This window comes from Drosophila busckii, chromosome 3R (assembly GCF_011750605.1).
Source record: "Drosophila busckii strain San Diego stock center, stock number 13000-0081.31 chromosome 3R, ASM1175060v1, whole genome shotgun sequence".
NCBI classification, from domain to species: domain Eukaryota; kingdom Metazoa; phylum Arthropoda; class Insecta; order Diptera; family Drosophilidae; genus Drosophila; species Drosophila busckii.
Window position 1 is genome coordinate 3,907,931 of NC_046607.1, and position 17,537 is coordinate 3,925,467.

Below are 17,537 nucleotides of genomic sequence, written 5' to 3' on the forward strand. Positions count from 1 at the left end.
TGATCGAGCGTGTGGCAAGCGCGTGTGTGTGACTGTGTGTGTGTGTGTGTGTGTGGGGGCCAAAGACGACATCCGCTGGCTCGCTTTGCACTTGCACATGCATGACAGTGAGATTAATAAAATTTATTATCATTGCGATAGTGCAAACAAACAAACGAATGCGCCCTGCAGTTGAGCTTACGACTTTATACACACAAACAAACAAACCAACACACAAATGTATGTTGGTATTTATGTGTGGCCTGGCTGGTTGTAAAATCAGCTGGGGAAAACGTATCAAAATGAAGTAAAATTCATTTTACAACTCACAGCAGACTGCAAACTCAAACTATTGCTGCTGCTGCTGCTGCTGGAATTGGACGTTGCCTGCAGTTTGGCTTGAGAGGCAAGGCGGAAGTTCGATGCCCAAGTGGCAGCCGCGATAATAGCGCCCAGCACAGCATGTGTGCTAAAGTATTAGCATATACTAACACACACACAGAGACTGGGTGTGTGTGTGTGTGTGTGGCAAGTGTGAACGAAGAACTTTTGACTAGTGCGGCGCTATCTGGAGACACATAAATATGAAGTGAGAGTGTAACTACCTTGCCCCCCAGCCCACTTCTCTGTCGCCAGGACAACCTATGACCTGCCTTTGCCATTAGCTGGAGTCGCACACGCGTGCAAAATACTGCAACAGCGTCAGAGTCAAGCTATTCTGTAAAATTTGAATATTATTGTCGCGTGCACAGACACACAGCAGAGAGAGAAGCGCACTCTGGACACACAGCATAGTAGTAGTAGTAGTAGTAGCAACAATAAACACATTAGAGCTGCCGGCACTTTCAGTATTTAATGGTGTTTGTGTAAAATAATAGCCGAGTTGGACGCAGAGCCGTTCCTCATGGCGCCGTAAATTCAAATTAAGTCGCCCAAGTTGCTGACAGTTAAAATCTTTGTAACAAAAATTGTGGAGCGCCAGCCAGGCTAGGATGCAACAGAGACTGCAGCGCCACCACTAGCAGATCAGCTGCACACTAATATGCTTCAGTTTATATATATATATATATAGTGGGAATATATGAATGTGCCTGGTTGTGTGTATATATTTGGGTTAGTTTGCTGGTAGTTTGTTTGAGGAGTTGGCAGTTGGCTTTGAATTTATTGCCCCGAAGTGCAGCAGCAACAAACTGCAGATGGATTAACTGCGATTGCTCTGTGTGTGTGTGTGCCACACTATATCATTTTAATTAAATAATTTCAGCTGCAAGTAAAACATACTTGGTGCGCTGGTGTCCTTTAATAATAATAAAATGCAGCCTTTTTGCGTTATTGACACTTGTGCTTTGGCTCGTCATGGCCGGAAATTTGAAGCCAATTAAGAATGCACTGGCGTCGTCGTGTGACAGCAAATAAGTGAGGAGCAAAAATGCAAAAGCAAATTGACAGCTGCGTCAGTTAACACAAGCAAGAGAGAGACAGAGAGAGAGAGAGAACGCACAGCCAGAGCCAGAGCCAGAGCCAGAGCAAGTGGAAGCTGCAAGCAACTTGCGAAATTGCAGATTGATGGCTTGTAAATAGTTATACGTGATAGACACTATATCTGATCTGTCAAATAAATGACAGTGCAATACAATATACAGAGAGAGCGTGAGAGAAAGAGAGCGAGAGAGAGACTTTTAGTTATGCAGGATGCATCAACAGGCAACGAAGGCTTTTTCCCTCAAGCACTTGACAGGCTACAGAAAGGCTTGAGCTTGAGGCTTTTACTCAAACAATGCGACTAGGTGGTCGTGGTGGCTTTTAGGACACACACACACACTTACAACTTAACGGCGCATGAGTATGCGACGGAAAAGCGCACAAGAAACGCCACTTTACATACCGAATCGTAAATATTTTGCCATAAAACAACAGTCGCATTTACTTATACACACATGTATGTGTGTGTGTGTCTGTGTATGTGTGAGTTTGTACCTGTTCCTAGCAGGAAGTCAACTGGCAACTGGCAAGGACTTCGTTTACAGCTGCGCCCAGGCAAACGCATCGAGTGTGAACGAAGTGTGCACTTGGGCGCTTTGCGGCGTTTTGAAGTAGGCAGCAAAAACCGACAGCAGCAACTGAAATAAAAATAAAAACAAAGGCTTACGAAATAAACGCAACAAAAAAAAACAAAATACCAAAACGAATGTCACTCGAAATGTTTTCACATTTCACTGTAGCACCTTGTGGCCATGTGGCAATGCGATAGTCTCGTTTCCACATGTGCATGTGCATGTGTGTGTGAGTGTGTGTGTTGTAGTCGCTGTCTGGTCTGGTTAACAGTTGCCGCTGCCATTGCCGTTGCATAATGACAGTTCATAATTATGTTATGCACTTTTTGCTCGCACTCGCACTTGCACTAAATGCCGTGTTTGGTGACTCGTGTGCCCCACTGGCAGCAGCTGCAGCTGTCAAGTGCAACAGTTTGCGGCAGATTTTCAAGGCAGCTTGAAGTGGCTGTTGTTGCGCCACTTTGCAAATACTTTAGGTTTTAGCGCATTTAAAAGTTTGCTTGCTCTGCTCTTAGCCCAAGCAACTGAGTTGGGAAAACTCACACAAATCGAACCCGTCTAAGCTTAAGTTAATTTTGTCAAGCTTCGACATAACATATTGTTGCCAGCAAATAAACTGTATCGTTTTAAAGTATATTAAATATAACTTGAGCTTGGGCTTGGCTTGCTGACTTTACTTATATTCAGTATACGCCGCGCGTTCAAGTGGCTGACGCTGGAAACTCTCAACAGACCGGGCAGCAGCCTTGGGACTCTGCAGCTCATAATCAATTTAGATGCTGCACAGCCACCAAACCCCAAGAGCAACAATAACAATAACAACAATAACAATAACAACGGCAGCAGCTGCAGGGTTGGGCAGCCAGCCGCCTTTACAATTATGTGAAGTGTGTATGCGCTGCACTTTTCCCCTTTTGTATATGCGAGCAACAATATTAAACAGGCCGAGCTGCATTTCTCTTGGCATAAAAACCAAACCAAACCAAACCGAAGCGTACAAGCTGCCCATGCTGCCTGCCTGTCCCCAGTTTACCCAAGGACAGCATCTTAGTTGCCTGCCTTGGTTGCTTGCTTGCTTGGCCTGCTGGTCTGCTGAGCAGCGCTTTTATGTTGTTCACTTTTGACGTAAACATTATGATGCATTCGCTTGAGTAAGCTTTATTGTATTTTTTATATATACATATTTATATATAAGTATAAATTTCCTATTGCTGTTGCTTGCCCGCTGGCCAGCTAGATTTCAGCGCTAGCGCTTGCTTTATTGCCATTTATTGCAAACCAAACACTGTGCATAGCAATACAGCTTGAAATTTATTAAAAAAATATATTGTAATAATCTTGCTACTAGTTGAGAATTAATTAATTCTTTTTTGTTTTTCCAATTGTGCCATATTGACATTCGTTAGTTCTTTGCTTTGTCTTGGCTTTTATAATAAGAATTTACTTTTGTGACTGCTTGCATTTTGGCTTGTCCCAAATGCTTTGTTCAGCACTCAACAGATATGCATGACACATATATAAACATATACATATATACGTATGTATGTGTAGTGAGTGCATTTGTCAGTCATTCAATTTGTGCTGCATTCTTCAAGGGTTTAACCCCTCGGGCATACATAGATAAAGTACCAATTGCTTTTATTGATTTTGTTTTTTTTTTCTTTTGCCATTTTTCATATTCAAAATGCCACTTGGAATAAGAATTTAAGACGCTTGCTAAACGCTGGCAGTTCTATATATATATATAATATATATATATATATTGGACTGTATGCCTGCACTCAATGCATTTGATACGCATGGGGAATACGTTTGGCAATTTCAAGCGGAAGCAAGTTGCTACTAGTATTAGCTAAATTTTTCATGACAAAAACTTTATAAAACAAGTGCAAAGTAAAGTTGGATTCAGTCAAGTTTTTCATACACTTTGAGCAAACGAGCAAACGTTTCAAAAATAGTTCGATTAGCTATTGAGTTTTTAGATCTTATAGTGCACAATCAATTCTCTGATCTAAGCCGCTTTCATTGCGTCAAAGACTTCGCCTAACTTTAAGCTACCCGCTTGCATTTTTACAAAAAATCTCCAAGTGCATGAAAACACTTTGTGCAACGAGAAGATCTTCGTTTCGAGCTTGCAGCAGCAGCAGCAGCAACGAGTCAAATGCACTTCTGAAACTAGTGTGAAAGCTTTAAAACTAAGTTAATTACTGCACAGGTAAACTAGCAGACTAGAGGGGAGAGCCAGGCGAGCGCCTGTCCATGTGTGCATGGGCGACAATTTGCCAGCACAACATAAGTGCAAATGGCAGTGGAAAAGCTGCTGCAACTATTTCTCTCTGTGCCCGGCACTACACTAATTACCCTAAATGTTTTTTAGCCTGTCGACTGAGTAAGTGATGTTCGTCAGAGGCGATGGACATGTACCGTTGAGAGTTGTGTGTTTAACTTATAGACAAGTTTAAATTTACTTAAATATGCACTGAAATTTAAATAGAATTAAAAGTTTTAATTAGCTGCCCAATAGCTTTTAATACTTGTTGCCTTTGTCAAGTGTTTTTCCATTGTTTTTAAGTGCCCTTCAAGTTTAGATTAAAAGTGACAGCTGCTGACGTGTACAGTCGCTCAATATAGGCCTAAGCGCGCACAATTGCAATTGTCTGCGTGACTTACAGTTGCTCTGGGGAGCATTACGCATACGCCCCCGCTGGTGCATGTTGAAGAGCTTGTTAACGCACTAAACTCAATTCGCAAAGGTATTTGTAAGCTATGCCAGCGATTCCACGCTGCCATGTCATTGGCATGCAAAACTCTGTGTTGCTGCTACGCATATTTGCCACCTGAACACAATGGCAGCAGCAGAGCCGCCGCCGCCGCCGCAACAGCGAATATTGTGGAGCGGGGGCGATAAGAGCTTTTCGGTTTGTCCTGCGTATGTGCGGTTTAATGTTTGGATATGCCAACCTGCGGTTAAACGTGTTTATGATGTTCGCAATATTTATGTTGATTTAAATCATTACCATATTTGCGCTTTGGGGCGGTTTGGGGCATTTGTGTAATGTGATTGGCCTTGGCAGATACGCTTAATGCGCTTAAGTAAAAATAATTGTATAATATTAAAGCGCGTGTGCGTTTGTTCTACCTGTAGCGTGTTTGAAATGCAGCCCAGCACATAAATTTTTGTACAAATGAAATCGCAAGAGTGATGCGATAATTAAATATTTTTTTGCGATTACATTCGCAGGCATTTATTAAAAGCAGGCTGTGTGGCATTTAAATATTTAAAGCTGAACAACATGCTGCATGCAACTAATTGCCAGACAGCGTGTATTTGTGGCCTGCCGCAAGCGATTAAACTCAATGCCGTGGAGAAGCAACGTGAAGCAGCAGCAGCAGCTGCACCTACAAACGTTGCTAGCTAGCTCGCTCGCTAAATTGAATCATTTCAAAACTTTCGCGCAAAAAACTTGCCAAAATTGTTTTTATAATGCGCAACTTTTCGCTAGCTGGCTGGCTGGCTGGCGGCCTGGTTGGCTGTGTTGACTAATAGAGCGCAAAATGCGTTTTCAGTTGGCGTTGTTTGAAATTAAATTTATGCGTTGCAAGCCATGCAAATGCGCAACAGCAACAATAGCAACGAAAGCACAAACTGCCAAAGACAGCCATGACCCCGCAGCAGCCACCTGAAAGTCGCATAGCAATTGAATTCCATTGAATGGCATGATATACACGAAACTCTCTGAACAACAAAAAAAAGAAGAAATAATCAGTTTGCAGACATTGCGAAATGCAATGATTGTTGCCAAGGCAGACAGTCTGCTGTCTACTGTCTACTGTAAGCAAATAATTGTGGCATTAATATTGCAATTTAAATTACCAGCACAGTTATAAGCCTCGAGCTGTGTGTGTGTGTGTGTGTCTGTGTGTGTGCCTTGTCTCAATTATTAAAGACTCTATTTGGATGCTGTGTAGCTGGCTTTTGGTCTCTATATTAAATGTTTGCATCCAATTGTTTACATTGACCTTAATTGACGGTAATGGCAGACTACTGTTAAGAGCAACGTTGCCTTGACTACGTTGCCATAGCTCAACCCGAACATGGAATCTGTATTAAGCTCAAGTTACATTTGCATTTGCCGATGGGGCAAGCAGACAGGCCAGACAGCTTCCAGTTGGTCGGGTACAGTTTAGCAGTCGCGTGCACTCAGCTAAATGAAAACGTGCACGATGTTGCCAAATAGTTTAGAGCCTTGCAGCACGCTGCGCTTTATTTTGCCCACAGACAGACAGACAGGCAGGCACGCACACATATACACCTACGAAAGCTGCTTGGGACTCGCAGCTGCAGCTGCAGCAGCAGCAGCAACATAGCAAAAGTGCAGTACATGCAGCGCATATAAAACAGAGCTCGCTGCTGCTATTACACGTCTACAAGTGTATTGGTTTAAACAGCGTAGCAACGTGCTACACAAGCTGCAACATCAACAAAGCAGCTGCTGTGCAACCAAAAGCCCACAAAGTTGTTGTGCGTCTCAACTGCCACTGCCATATAACATGCAACACACACACATACACAGACACACAGTCGCCGCTTGCCTTGACTAATTTGATCATTCATCAAGTGTAAAACATATATACTGCTGGCAGCAAACATCCTCGCCAGCCCAGCACTGTAAATCAAAGAAAAGCCGCCGCTGCCGCCGTCGCCGCCACCACCACCGTCGACTGACAAATCTAAACAGGCATGTAATCATTTCAGCTGAGGTCTTAATGCCACAACGCTGTCACTGTCCATACACTCAGCCAGTTAGTTACAAAGCCAAACACAGTGCAATGCACTGCCGCACTTCGCAGAACGTATACGCAATATTTGGCATGGCTTTATAATATGCTGCATTAATACTTGCCATATGCATATTATTTTTGTTGTTGCAGCTTATGGCCTGCGCTCTTGCAACATTTACTTTGCATTTGCGCTCATTGTCAGCACTTAGCAGGAAAAGTCAGCAAGGACTCATTGCGTTTTTCACTGCATAAATATTTAAGCAGGTAAAAGCAGCTTGCTTGGCAGCTGTGACCCAGCTATACTTTGAGTGGACTTTTGCTGGCTATATTGATCTAATATAGATCGCAACTAATTGAAGTTGTGTGGCCAACAATTAAAAAGTTGTCTGCTCCATGCAGCTGACACACTTAGCCCCTTCGTGGCAGCCGCAGTCAGAGCCACACACAGAGCCTTCGTTTTAGATTGCTGAATTTGAACTCTAAGCCAGCTGGCTGGCTGGTAGTGCTGGCACAGCTTTGCTGTGGTGAATTTTGCATTAGTTTGCATTAGCCTTGTGCCGGCTGAGGCTGAAACTCGAAGCCTGGGTGTGCACTACGTGTTGTTGTTGTTGTTGTAGTTGTGGCTAATACGTGTATTGTTATTGCTCTCGTTGCTGCTCTACTCTTATTATTATTGCACTCAATGTGGCACAAAGCTGGCATTGCCGCCTGGCCTAGGGCCGCAAAGTTGTTGCACAACACTTTGTATTCTCAGTATGCTTGACACATAAATTCTAATTTCTCATATGCTCGTTGCCAAAGTAAAACTTTGCGGGCAGCCGCTGCCTCAGAGCTCAATGTTCGCTTATTTGCCATTTCAACTGCAATGAAGGCCACACATACACTTTGGTTACGAAATCGAGTGCTAGCATAAACTTAAAGCACCCAAATCCAAATTATATTGAAATTTATTGTGTAGAATAAATTGAATCGCTGCTTTGCTCTCCACGATTTTGATTAGCCAACATGCAAAGACATTTGTTTAATGTAATTCACTTGCATTTAAATGAAAGCGAAACAACAAGTTTGTCGTTCAAGAAATATGAGGCGCATAAACTTGCGCTTATTTATTACGAGCACGTACCCAAAGACAGTCTATGTCTATGACTATGCTATGGTAAAGACAATGACACATTTAGCATTTTGTAGCTACTCTCGGATGGCTGTGCCCATTAGGAGGCAACTCCAGCGCAGCATCCGTGCCACGTATTGCGCAGCAAAAGTTGAAAGCGAGTGCGGCTTTTATTGTTTCCGCTGTTGACATTATCACGGCGCTGGCTACACTTGCCTGCAAGTCAAGCTCACTAGAATCTCTTGGCACTCAGTCAGTATGCCAAAGTATTTTAAGCAGCTCTCGTGGTTGACACAGTGTTAAATGTCAATATAACGTATACGCCAGTGTGTGCCGAATTGAGATAATTAAAAGCCTACAAATGTTTGCCAGCAAGTAGATTGCTCAATGAACGAGCGAGCAGCAGGCAAAGTGCAGGAAGCTCCTTTGGCTTATTTGCTGTTGCCAAACAATTGAACTGCATCCGCTTCCGGCCGTGTGTGCGTGTGTTTGACTGCATGAATTATGAGCTGCAAAAGCTACTGAAAGCGCTATATATGTACATATAGTAATACATATAATATATTATAGGTGCAATACATGTAATTATGATTTAATGAAGCTCTTGAAAATTGCATTAATAATGTCAAGCCGCGTGTGTAAATTTTTATTGTTCATGCCACAACTGCGGAAGTGTTTTAAATTCAAGAGGTAGTATATTTCTTTTTTTTTTCGATTGCGTTTGCTGAACTATAAACTACAAACAATTAACATTTAGTGGTCAGCAATGAGTATTGCTCAATTATTTCTCTCGCCCACCAAATGGTCGTTGAATAAAAAATGATAATGCAATCCATCTATGTTGCATTGGCAGTTGCATAAAAAACCACAAATTGTGCACCACAATTTGATTAACATGAACGATAGCCGCCATTTCGCCCAGCCCCAGCACCAGCCGCAGCCCCAGCCCCAGCCCTAGCCCAACGCCATTTGCCGCACAGTTTTATTGACAGCCAAAGCGGCAGGAAAAAATGCAGCAGAGTAGGCGCATAAAAAATTGTATGCGGCCATCAAGTTGACAATGCAAACGTACGCGTTTGATGAGTATCGTTTATTTGGAATGCCATTCGCTCAGCCTCACTGGCAAACTGCAGCGCCCCTCACTCCCTCTCTCATCAAGTGGCGTTTTCAGTTTGCGTTCGTGTGTTTTTCTTTCTGTTGCACTTGCTGTTGCCGTTGCCGTTGCCGTTGCAGTTGCAGTTGCAGTTGCAGTTTGAAGTTCACTTTTTAGCGCAAACAGCAGCAGCAAGAGTAAACAAACAGCAGCCAAAATACAACAACTACATGTGAAAAAAATTGCAAGCGTGTAGCCATCATAACTATTTTTTATGCATCGCTTTTGCGGTTGCCGTTAACGCTGATTTATGAGTGTTAAGTTAATTTGAGCTGCCAGCAGCTCTGCATCTCCAACTGGCGGCTCGCAATTTTCGGCACAGCTCGTATGGCTCATGAATGTTTGAGTGCCCAACAGCCCGCACTGCTCACCCCATCCCACCCGCACCCGCACCCGCACCCGCACCTGTGATGCTGCAAACAGGGCCAAAGTTATAGTCCAAGTATAAAACGCACAGTTTCATTTAATGTCTGCATGTGAAGCAAATAAAAACTGATAGCCCTCTACACATTCGTGGCTTAAGTTACAAACTACTCAAGTTGCACAACATTGAAGTTTCAGTTGGTGACATTTCTTAGCAAACTTATGTTTTACTCGCAAGAGAATTTATGCTATGCAATTCGCTGAAATCAAGCGTAATATGCTGTGAAATTTATTGCTCCGTATTTAAATAATATAAAGGGATATTTAAGGCAATTTGCTTATTGTAAGCGGGCGTACAAATTCAAATCAAGCCATCTGTGGTAGTTTATTTTTGGTTTGTTAGCACCCTCTATGCTGCTGACAATGAACTAAGTCAGTTAACAGAGTGAAATATCCCAGTATATCCTTTTCTCGCACATGCGCATTGAAAAGTATGCTATGAAAATTGAATGTACCGCGCGCTAGCAACAGTTTTAACATTTTTATTAAATAATCTATTGTTTATTTGCACACAAGTTTACACTTAGTAATGCTCTGATAACATTTGTTATCTTATCAATTATAAAATATTAAACGCTCGGCCTATTAAACTGAGCTATATGCTCTCTCTCTCTCTCTCTATCAGTCATGAGCAAGATAACAACTTGGCTGTTTATAACAAATTGTATTGTTGCCCAGTCTAGCCATGATAAGCGCCATGAGCGAACGTCGAGCGGCATGAGAATAGCATGCATTACATATATTTTATTAGCCGTGGCGCAGACAGGCGTTGAATCAGTCAATATATTGGCTATATTCCTGTACAATATGCCCACGCCTTATTTGGTTGTGCGACCTTTTCTGGAGAAACTCGTTGCCAGAGGACATGAGCTAACTATTATATCCGCAGTGTTATTTCTACCCGACATCAAAGGCGCGCGTCATGTACGTGTAAACGCATTGGATAGGCTTATCAATGGTAAGTTGCAAAAACAGCAGCGCTAATTGCTTATCAATACTAGTTAAGTGATAAGCTTAATCAAATATTTTGCATTAGTGCAGTGTAAACAATTCAATGCTTGATTGCAGACATTTTAAAGTGGGACTGGGATGTAGATTTTGACATGAGCAAGTGGCAGGAATCTTTGTGGATAGCAGACTTTCATTACAACGCCTCGCTTGCAATTCTTAGCGATGCGGCAGTGCAAGCGATGCTCAAAGATAACAGCCAGCACTTTGATATGATGATTATGGAGCCCATTCACTCGGATGCACTGCTGGGCATAGCCGAACATTTTGATGCCTGCTTGGTGGGCTTGTCGGCATTTGGCTCCTCGTGGAAGCTTGACTATGTGGCAGGCAATGCAGCGCCAAGTGTTTATACACCCTACTCACCGACTGGATACACCAAGGGCCAGAGCTTCTTGGAGAAGTGGCAGAACTGGATATATATCAGTGAGGAGTGGCTAATCGATAGACTTGTCTACCGCCCAGGCCAGCAGAAGCTGTTTCGCCACTTTTTTCCCTATTCAACGGACATACTGCAGAACAGACGCCGCGGCTTTTCGCTCATACTGGTCAATGAGCATTTTAGCTTGGGACGCGCCAAGTCGAATGTGCCCAATATAATCGAAGTGGCTGGCATGCACTTGGAGCTGCCCAGCGAGCCGCTGGACGAGCAGCTGCAGCGCTTTCTAGACGAGGCTGAGCATGGCGTCATTTACTTTTCTTTAGGCATAGAAATCATAGACAAATTTTTACCTGCTGAGCTGTGGGTAATGCTGCTGCAAGCATTTTCACAGCTCAAGCAGCGAGTCGTTTGGAAAATTGAAATGGATATAAAAATTCCAGCAGAGCAAGCGCAACGCATTTACTTAAGCTCCAGTCTGCCACAGCGCCAGCTACTGCAGCATCCCAATATGAAACTGTTTATAACACATGGCGGCCTGCTGAGCATTATGGAAGCTGTGCACGCTGGTGTGCCAATGCTTGGTCTGCCCATCTATTATGATCAATTTGCCAATATGGAGCGCATGGAACGCTTGGGCGTAGCTTGTAGCATTGAATTAAGTCTGATAACAATTGAGAAATTTACGCGTACGATTGAGAATCTGCTCTATAGTCCGCAATATAGACAGCGTGCCCAGCAGCTGTCCGAGCGGTTTCTAGATGAACCTATGCGCCCCTTAGACAAAGCCGTCTGGTGGACCGAGTACGTGCTGCGGCACAAGGGAGCGCCGCATATGCGCATGACGGATGAGGACATGCCATTTATATCCTACTATAGTGTCCATATACTCACAGTGCTAATCGTCCCCATTGGTCTGGCTGCATTGTTGTTGCTTCTGGTAGCTTACAAGTTGCTTAGGATACTATGCAAGTTGTTTTGTAAGCCAACAGCAACACATCAAATAAGCATTCGTAGATGCACAAGAGATCGAAGCTGCGTGTTAATTAATTAAAATATATTTACTTTATCTTAATAACAACAAACTCTATCATTGTTCTTACGATAAGATTATTTTGTTGGCAAGTAATTTAAAGAGCTAAACATTATCATCAACTGATAAGCAAACATTTAGTTTCCATATTCCATTTATGTTATGCAGGTTAGTTTTCCTATTTAATTCTACGACATATCATTTAGTTTGTGTCAGTTAAAGATAAGCCCATGTGCAGAGCTTAAACTGTAAAATATATGCATAACAAGAGAGTATAGACATTTCTATAACCCAGCCTGATCAGCTTTATGTGTTGCTTCTCAGTAAGCAGCCTTAACAGATCGACGATTGATCTTGCCATTGACGCTTTTTGCAAGCCGCTCGACAATTTGAACGCCCGCGTTTAGCTGCTTGTACTTCGCACTGATGTGCTCACGCACAAACTCCAGCACCTGCGATGACTTCAACTCAAATCCTGGCTTGGCAACTACGCTAGCTGCAGCTGCATCACCATCGATTTCATTCCAAATGCCAAAAACACTGACTTCTGCTACCTGCGGCATACGATCAATGACCAATGACCAATTCCAAGGAATCTTAGCATGTCCTTCTTTCGGTCCAAAATGAACAGAAAGCCGTCGTCATCCATGAACCTCTATGTCACCAGTATGAATAACAAAGCTTCGAGCGCGCATAAACTGACTCCTCAGTTGTCTGGAGCCACGGCGCAAAGAACTCGCGTCATAGGCCGACATTCGCCCACTTGTTGGTCCACGTAACTCCTTGCTCATGCGAGATTTAATCTAAGCGTTCAACAAACGACCACTTATATTACTTCTCGCGAAATTCAATTCATTGAGGACAGCGTCCAGATCTCGTAAACATATTGTAAGAAAAACATCGCGAGCCAATGTTCGAATCGAGCTGCACAGGCACGACAGTTGCCCTCGCCATCAAAAAAATCGAGCAGAAGTGTCATGACCATATTGTGTGGCGCCTCTCAGAGCGCAGAAATTGAATTCATAAACAATACTAGAAATAATCAGATCAAGGATAGACGATAAACGTCTGTACTGGGTAACACTCTCTGATGTCACAGTCTTACGATCCCAAACCAATCCAGAGCGTGACTAAAGTGAACCACAATTTTAAGAACTAGAGTAGAGAGTTGATATACAGTGTTGCTGATGATAATGCAACTCAACTTAGCGCGCGAATTAATAATCTCACTTGAAATGGCACAGCCTGTTATCCGATCTTTTGCGGGAGTTCCACCACTTTTGCCCGCCGCCCGGGAAACCGCCGTTTTACGATCGCCTTGCCGCACTTGCCCCCCACACACGTCCACCCCTCGGCCCCATCCACACCTTTTTGCGCTCACTGGTCTTTGGGGCCCCAAACCACTATCCTGTGATCACAAAGAGGCCACGTTTGTTTTCCACTCAAGTCGCGCAGCTCGAAGTGAGGCTCACCAGGAGTCTCTAGAATCTGCTCAATGCTCATCACGCCACTTTTACTTTTTAGTAGTCATCACCATCGCAGAATATCAGACGCGGTTTGGTTATATTAAAAAGCTTGTCGATCGTGGCCTGCTCATACGTCGTATTGAGAGAATGAAAAGCAATGCCATTAAAAAAGCATCCATAGGTCACAGCCACACTTGCCACACGCATCGAATTCAAATGTAGTTCCTCTCTGGTAAAGCTTGTATTTTCAGTTGGCGAGACCTATGCGAGTTATATAATCAGCTAGCATTCTATAAAATAAAAAGCAAAATAAACTCACTTGTGCTATCAGCTTAGGGTGTCGTCGCATCTCGTGGAATATAATTTGGCCAATGGATAAGTCCGGTGCAAAATAGTCCTGAGTTTCAGGCCCACTCCATATTTTATGTTCCGCATCATAAGTGATCTCTGGCTTGAACGACATTGTGAGCTCAAATAGAATGTATTTTTAACTGATGCTACAGCACGATTCAATGTCTTTTACATACATTTAACTCATTAAAAAAATTTTGAGCACACAACCGGTCATATGTGCTTGCCACGATGTATTTAATTTCTAAATATTTAAATTTATACATCATAACAAGTCTCGCTTGGTCTCTTATGAATTTATCATGTTATTATGAATTTGATCAAATAAAAATCACGTGTGTATTTAACGACCGATTAAATACATTACATTATTACCTTATATCACTTACTTTTAAACCAGATCCATATTAATATTCGCCTTTTGCTATGGAGGCATGGTAGGCCCCTACATCTAGATGTGAGTTAGTGCATAAGCAACAAACTTAGTTTTAAAAATATCAGATAACATTATTGTTAAATGTAAATGGTTAAAGTATATATTTATTATTATATTATTACATATTTCGGCAATCAAATTTATAAGTATATATTAAGCCATCCAATTAATTACAAGTTGTCCGCAGCTTTAAGTTTTAAAATCTTCATTAATCTTTCGACCGTCAGTCAGCGAGATCTGCCGTTTGTGTTGCTTTCAGGTAAGCAGCCTTAACGACTCGGCGATTAATCTTGCGATCATCTGCTTTTGCGAGCTCCTGAACGACTTGACAGCCTGCGTTTAGTTGCTTGTGCTTGACACTAATGTGTTCACGCACAAACTCCAGCACCTGTGATGACTGCAACTCAAATCCTGGCCTGGCAACTACGCTGGCGGCAGCAGCATCCGCTTCAAGTTCATTCCAAATGCCGAAAACACAAACCTCAGCGACTTGGGGCATGCGAGCAATGACTTCCTCAATCTCATGTGGATAATACACGCCGTGGCATGACTTAAGCATGTCCTTCTTTCGGTCCAAAATGAACAGAAAGCCGTCGTCATCCATGTAACCCAAGTCACCAGTATGAAACCAAAGCTTCGAGTCGCGCATAATACTTGACTCCTCAGAGTTGTCGTAGTAGCCAGCCCAGAACTCGCCGTCATAGGCGGAAATTTCGCCCACTTGGTTTGGTCCCAGCGGTACTCCTTGCTCATCGAGTATTTTTAATCCTTAAAGCCTTCAACAAGACGACCACATGAGTTAGGCTTCTCGTCGAAATTTCCAATTCAGATTGAGACTACCGATTCCAGACTCTGTAAAGGCCATATGCAAGAATGTAAAAGCAGTCGAGAGCCAAATGGCTTCGCAATGCGATGCTGCACAGGCACTGAGCACTTGCCTCCTCCATAAAGATATGCTCGCAGGCTTTGCAAATTGGCAGTCTCAAACTCTGAGCAGCTTTGTGATCATTGCCATATGTGAAGACGACCTGCAGCACGCCACGTAAATCTTTGTACTTCCTCGAAACAATACGTAGAAAATATGCAGGATCAATGGGAGGTATCGACGATAATACGTGTGGTACTGTAGACTCCTGATGTCACCGTTGTTAATAGACCTGTCAACCCAATCCAGAGTGCTCTGAGTAAATTGAACGTCAGCAGTTGTAAGGTAGCTACAGTTAAAGATTGATTATTATCATTGTTGCTGATAAAGCAACTCAGACTTACGTGGCGCAATTAAGAATCTTTCTACTATTTGAAATGGTCACAGCCTTTGGTAATCCTGTAGTGCCTGATGAGCAAAGTATAGCCAACGTTTGCTTGTTTCCTTGCTCAAGGCGCGCAGGCTCAAAGTGAGGCTCAACGGGAGTCTCTAGAATCTGCTCAATGCTCATCACGCCACTTTGATGATTGCGCATTGTGATAAACTTAACATTCAACATCGACGTGGCCGCTTTTACTTTTTCGTACTCATCACCATCGCAGAATATCAGAAGCGGTTTGGTTATACTAAAATGCCTTTCGATAGTGGCCTGCTCAAACGTCACATTGAGAGAATGAAAAGCAATGCCATTGAAGAAGCATCCATAGGCCACAGCGGACATGTGTGTTGTATTTCTTGCTATAATTCCAACAATATCTGTTTGTGCTAAGCCCAACTGCCTAAAATAACTTGCCACACGCATCGAATTCAAATGTAGTTCCTCTCTGGTTAAGCTTGTATTTTCAGTTGGCGAGACCTATGCGAGTTATATAATCAGCTATCAGCTATAAAATAAATAACGCAGAAACTCACTTGTGCTATTAGTTTAGGATGTCGTCGCATCTCGTGGAATATAATTTGGCCAATGGATAAGTCCGAAGCAAAATAGTCCTGAGTTTCAGGCCCACTCCATATTTTATTTTGCGCATCGTAGCTGCTGTCAGGCTTGAACGGCATCGTGAACTTGTGAAAATTTTTTGTAAATGGTCATGAAGCACAATTCTATCTCTTTTATATACATATGGATAATCAAAAGAATAATGTTATCATACATGTAGTCGCAATAAAAATTACGCATAGTAATTAAAGATAATATGTATATGCTTAACCGCAGATGGAGGCATGGCAGACTCACTGAAGTGAGCGTATTCGTTATCAGTCTGACGAGCTAAGTCTATCTGCCTATATAAGCAAAAAATTTGCTACATTGGTGTATATATTATGCAATTCAGATTTATCTATATCTACTTACATATTTTCTGCAGCATAAATAATTTTACGGTGAAGCAGATCGTTGACACATCCAAGTTTCAAACCAATATTTGCTTCGCGAGCACAAACCATCATTGCTTCTTGGTATGACCGCTAGATGGCGGCTCGTATTTGTTGCCAACTATACAAAAAAGTGTTTCTGCTAGAAAATAAAAATTGTTTAATGTATATAAAAATATAGTCAAATAATAATGTTGCTAAAGGTAAATATGTAGAAATAAAATATAAGTTAACAATTTAATTTTATATCTTATTATTAATATTATATATGCTACTCCATGCGCAATCCAATTAACCACAAGCGAAATTCACTGTACAAAATATGCATGACGTCAATGGATCTGAAGCTGACCTTGCTGGATGCCTGTAACGGGATCTCGTAAGTCTCTTTTTGCACTTCCTGCTAGCAAGCTGTCGACAGCTTTAGGCTTGCCAATCTTCATTTGTATTTCGAGCTTATCTCTAGTGTAAGTGTCAAGCGTGAGTTTATTTTTATTCTAGGGCCTCTTTCGAAATTCATATTGTTTGCCCAAGCGATGCAGAGCGGCATTGCGGAAGGCAGTAAATTATTGTTATTATGAATATTTTTACAGCCAGAGCAAATATTTGTATAGAACAATATGCTGACACACTTTTTTTTAACAGCTGCGCACTGAATGTAAATTGCTGACGGATAATTTTACGCATCAGTTTTCAGGGCTTGTGACAATGCTGTACAGCAGAAAGTTTAGAAAGCCTCTTTGCTATTTAAAAATTAAGCCACACTGTGTGTTAATTGTTGGGCTCGATAACGTTTAACTTACACAATGCCTTAAGTGATTAGTGAACATTTAATTAACGCAGTATATTAATTTCATTTTTAAAACTGTTGCCAACTTCATATTATTTACAACTGTAATGTAATCGTCATTAAATTCGCACATTCTGACATTGTCAATGGAGGAGATTTCGTTACAGCCTCATATGTAATTTGAAATCTTGTTTGCTTGATTATTACACCGCGCTGGTAGTTAATGCTTCATCCTTGATCTCAAAGCATAGCTGTATCTTTTAGGCGGTCGCATCG

At 42.2% G+C, this 17,537-nt stretch overlaps 1 protein-coding gene and 1 pseudogene across 1 annotated transcript; one reads left to right on the forward strand and one right to left on the reverse strand.

Moving 5' to 3' along the window:
- Positions 1-10,195: 10,195 nt before the first annotated feature.
- On the forward strand, positions 10,196-11,943 carry LOC108601483 (UDP-glucuronosyltransferase 2C1). Its single transcript, XM_017989381.1, has 2 exons — positions 10,196-10,460; positions 10,571-11,943. The coding sequence occupies exons 1-2, from the start codon at positions 10,220-10,222 to the stop codon at positions 11,941-11,943; spliced, it is 1,614 nt and encodes a 537-aa protein (XP_017844870.1). The 5' UTR covers positions 10,196-10,219.
- Positions 11,944-12,206: 263 nt separating this feature from the next.
- LOC108601482 lies at positions 12,207-16,156 on the reverse strand (annotated as a pseudogene).
- Positions 16,157-17,537: the final 1,381 nt, after the last annotated feature.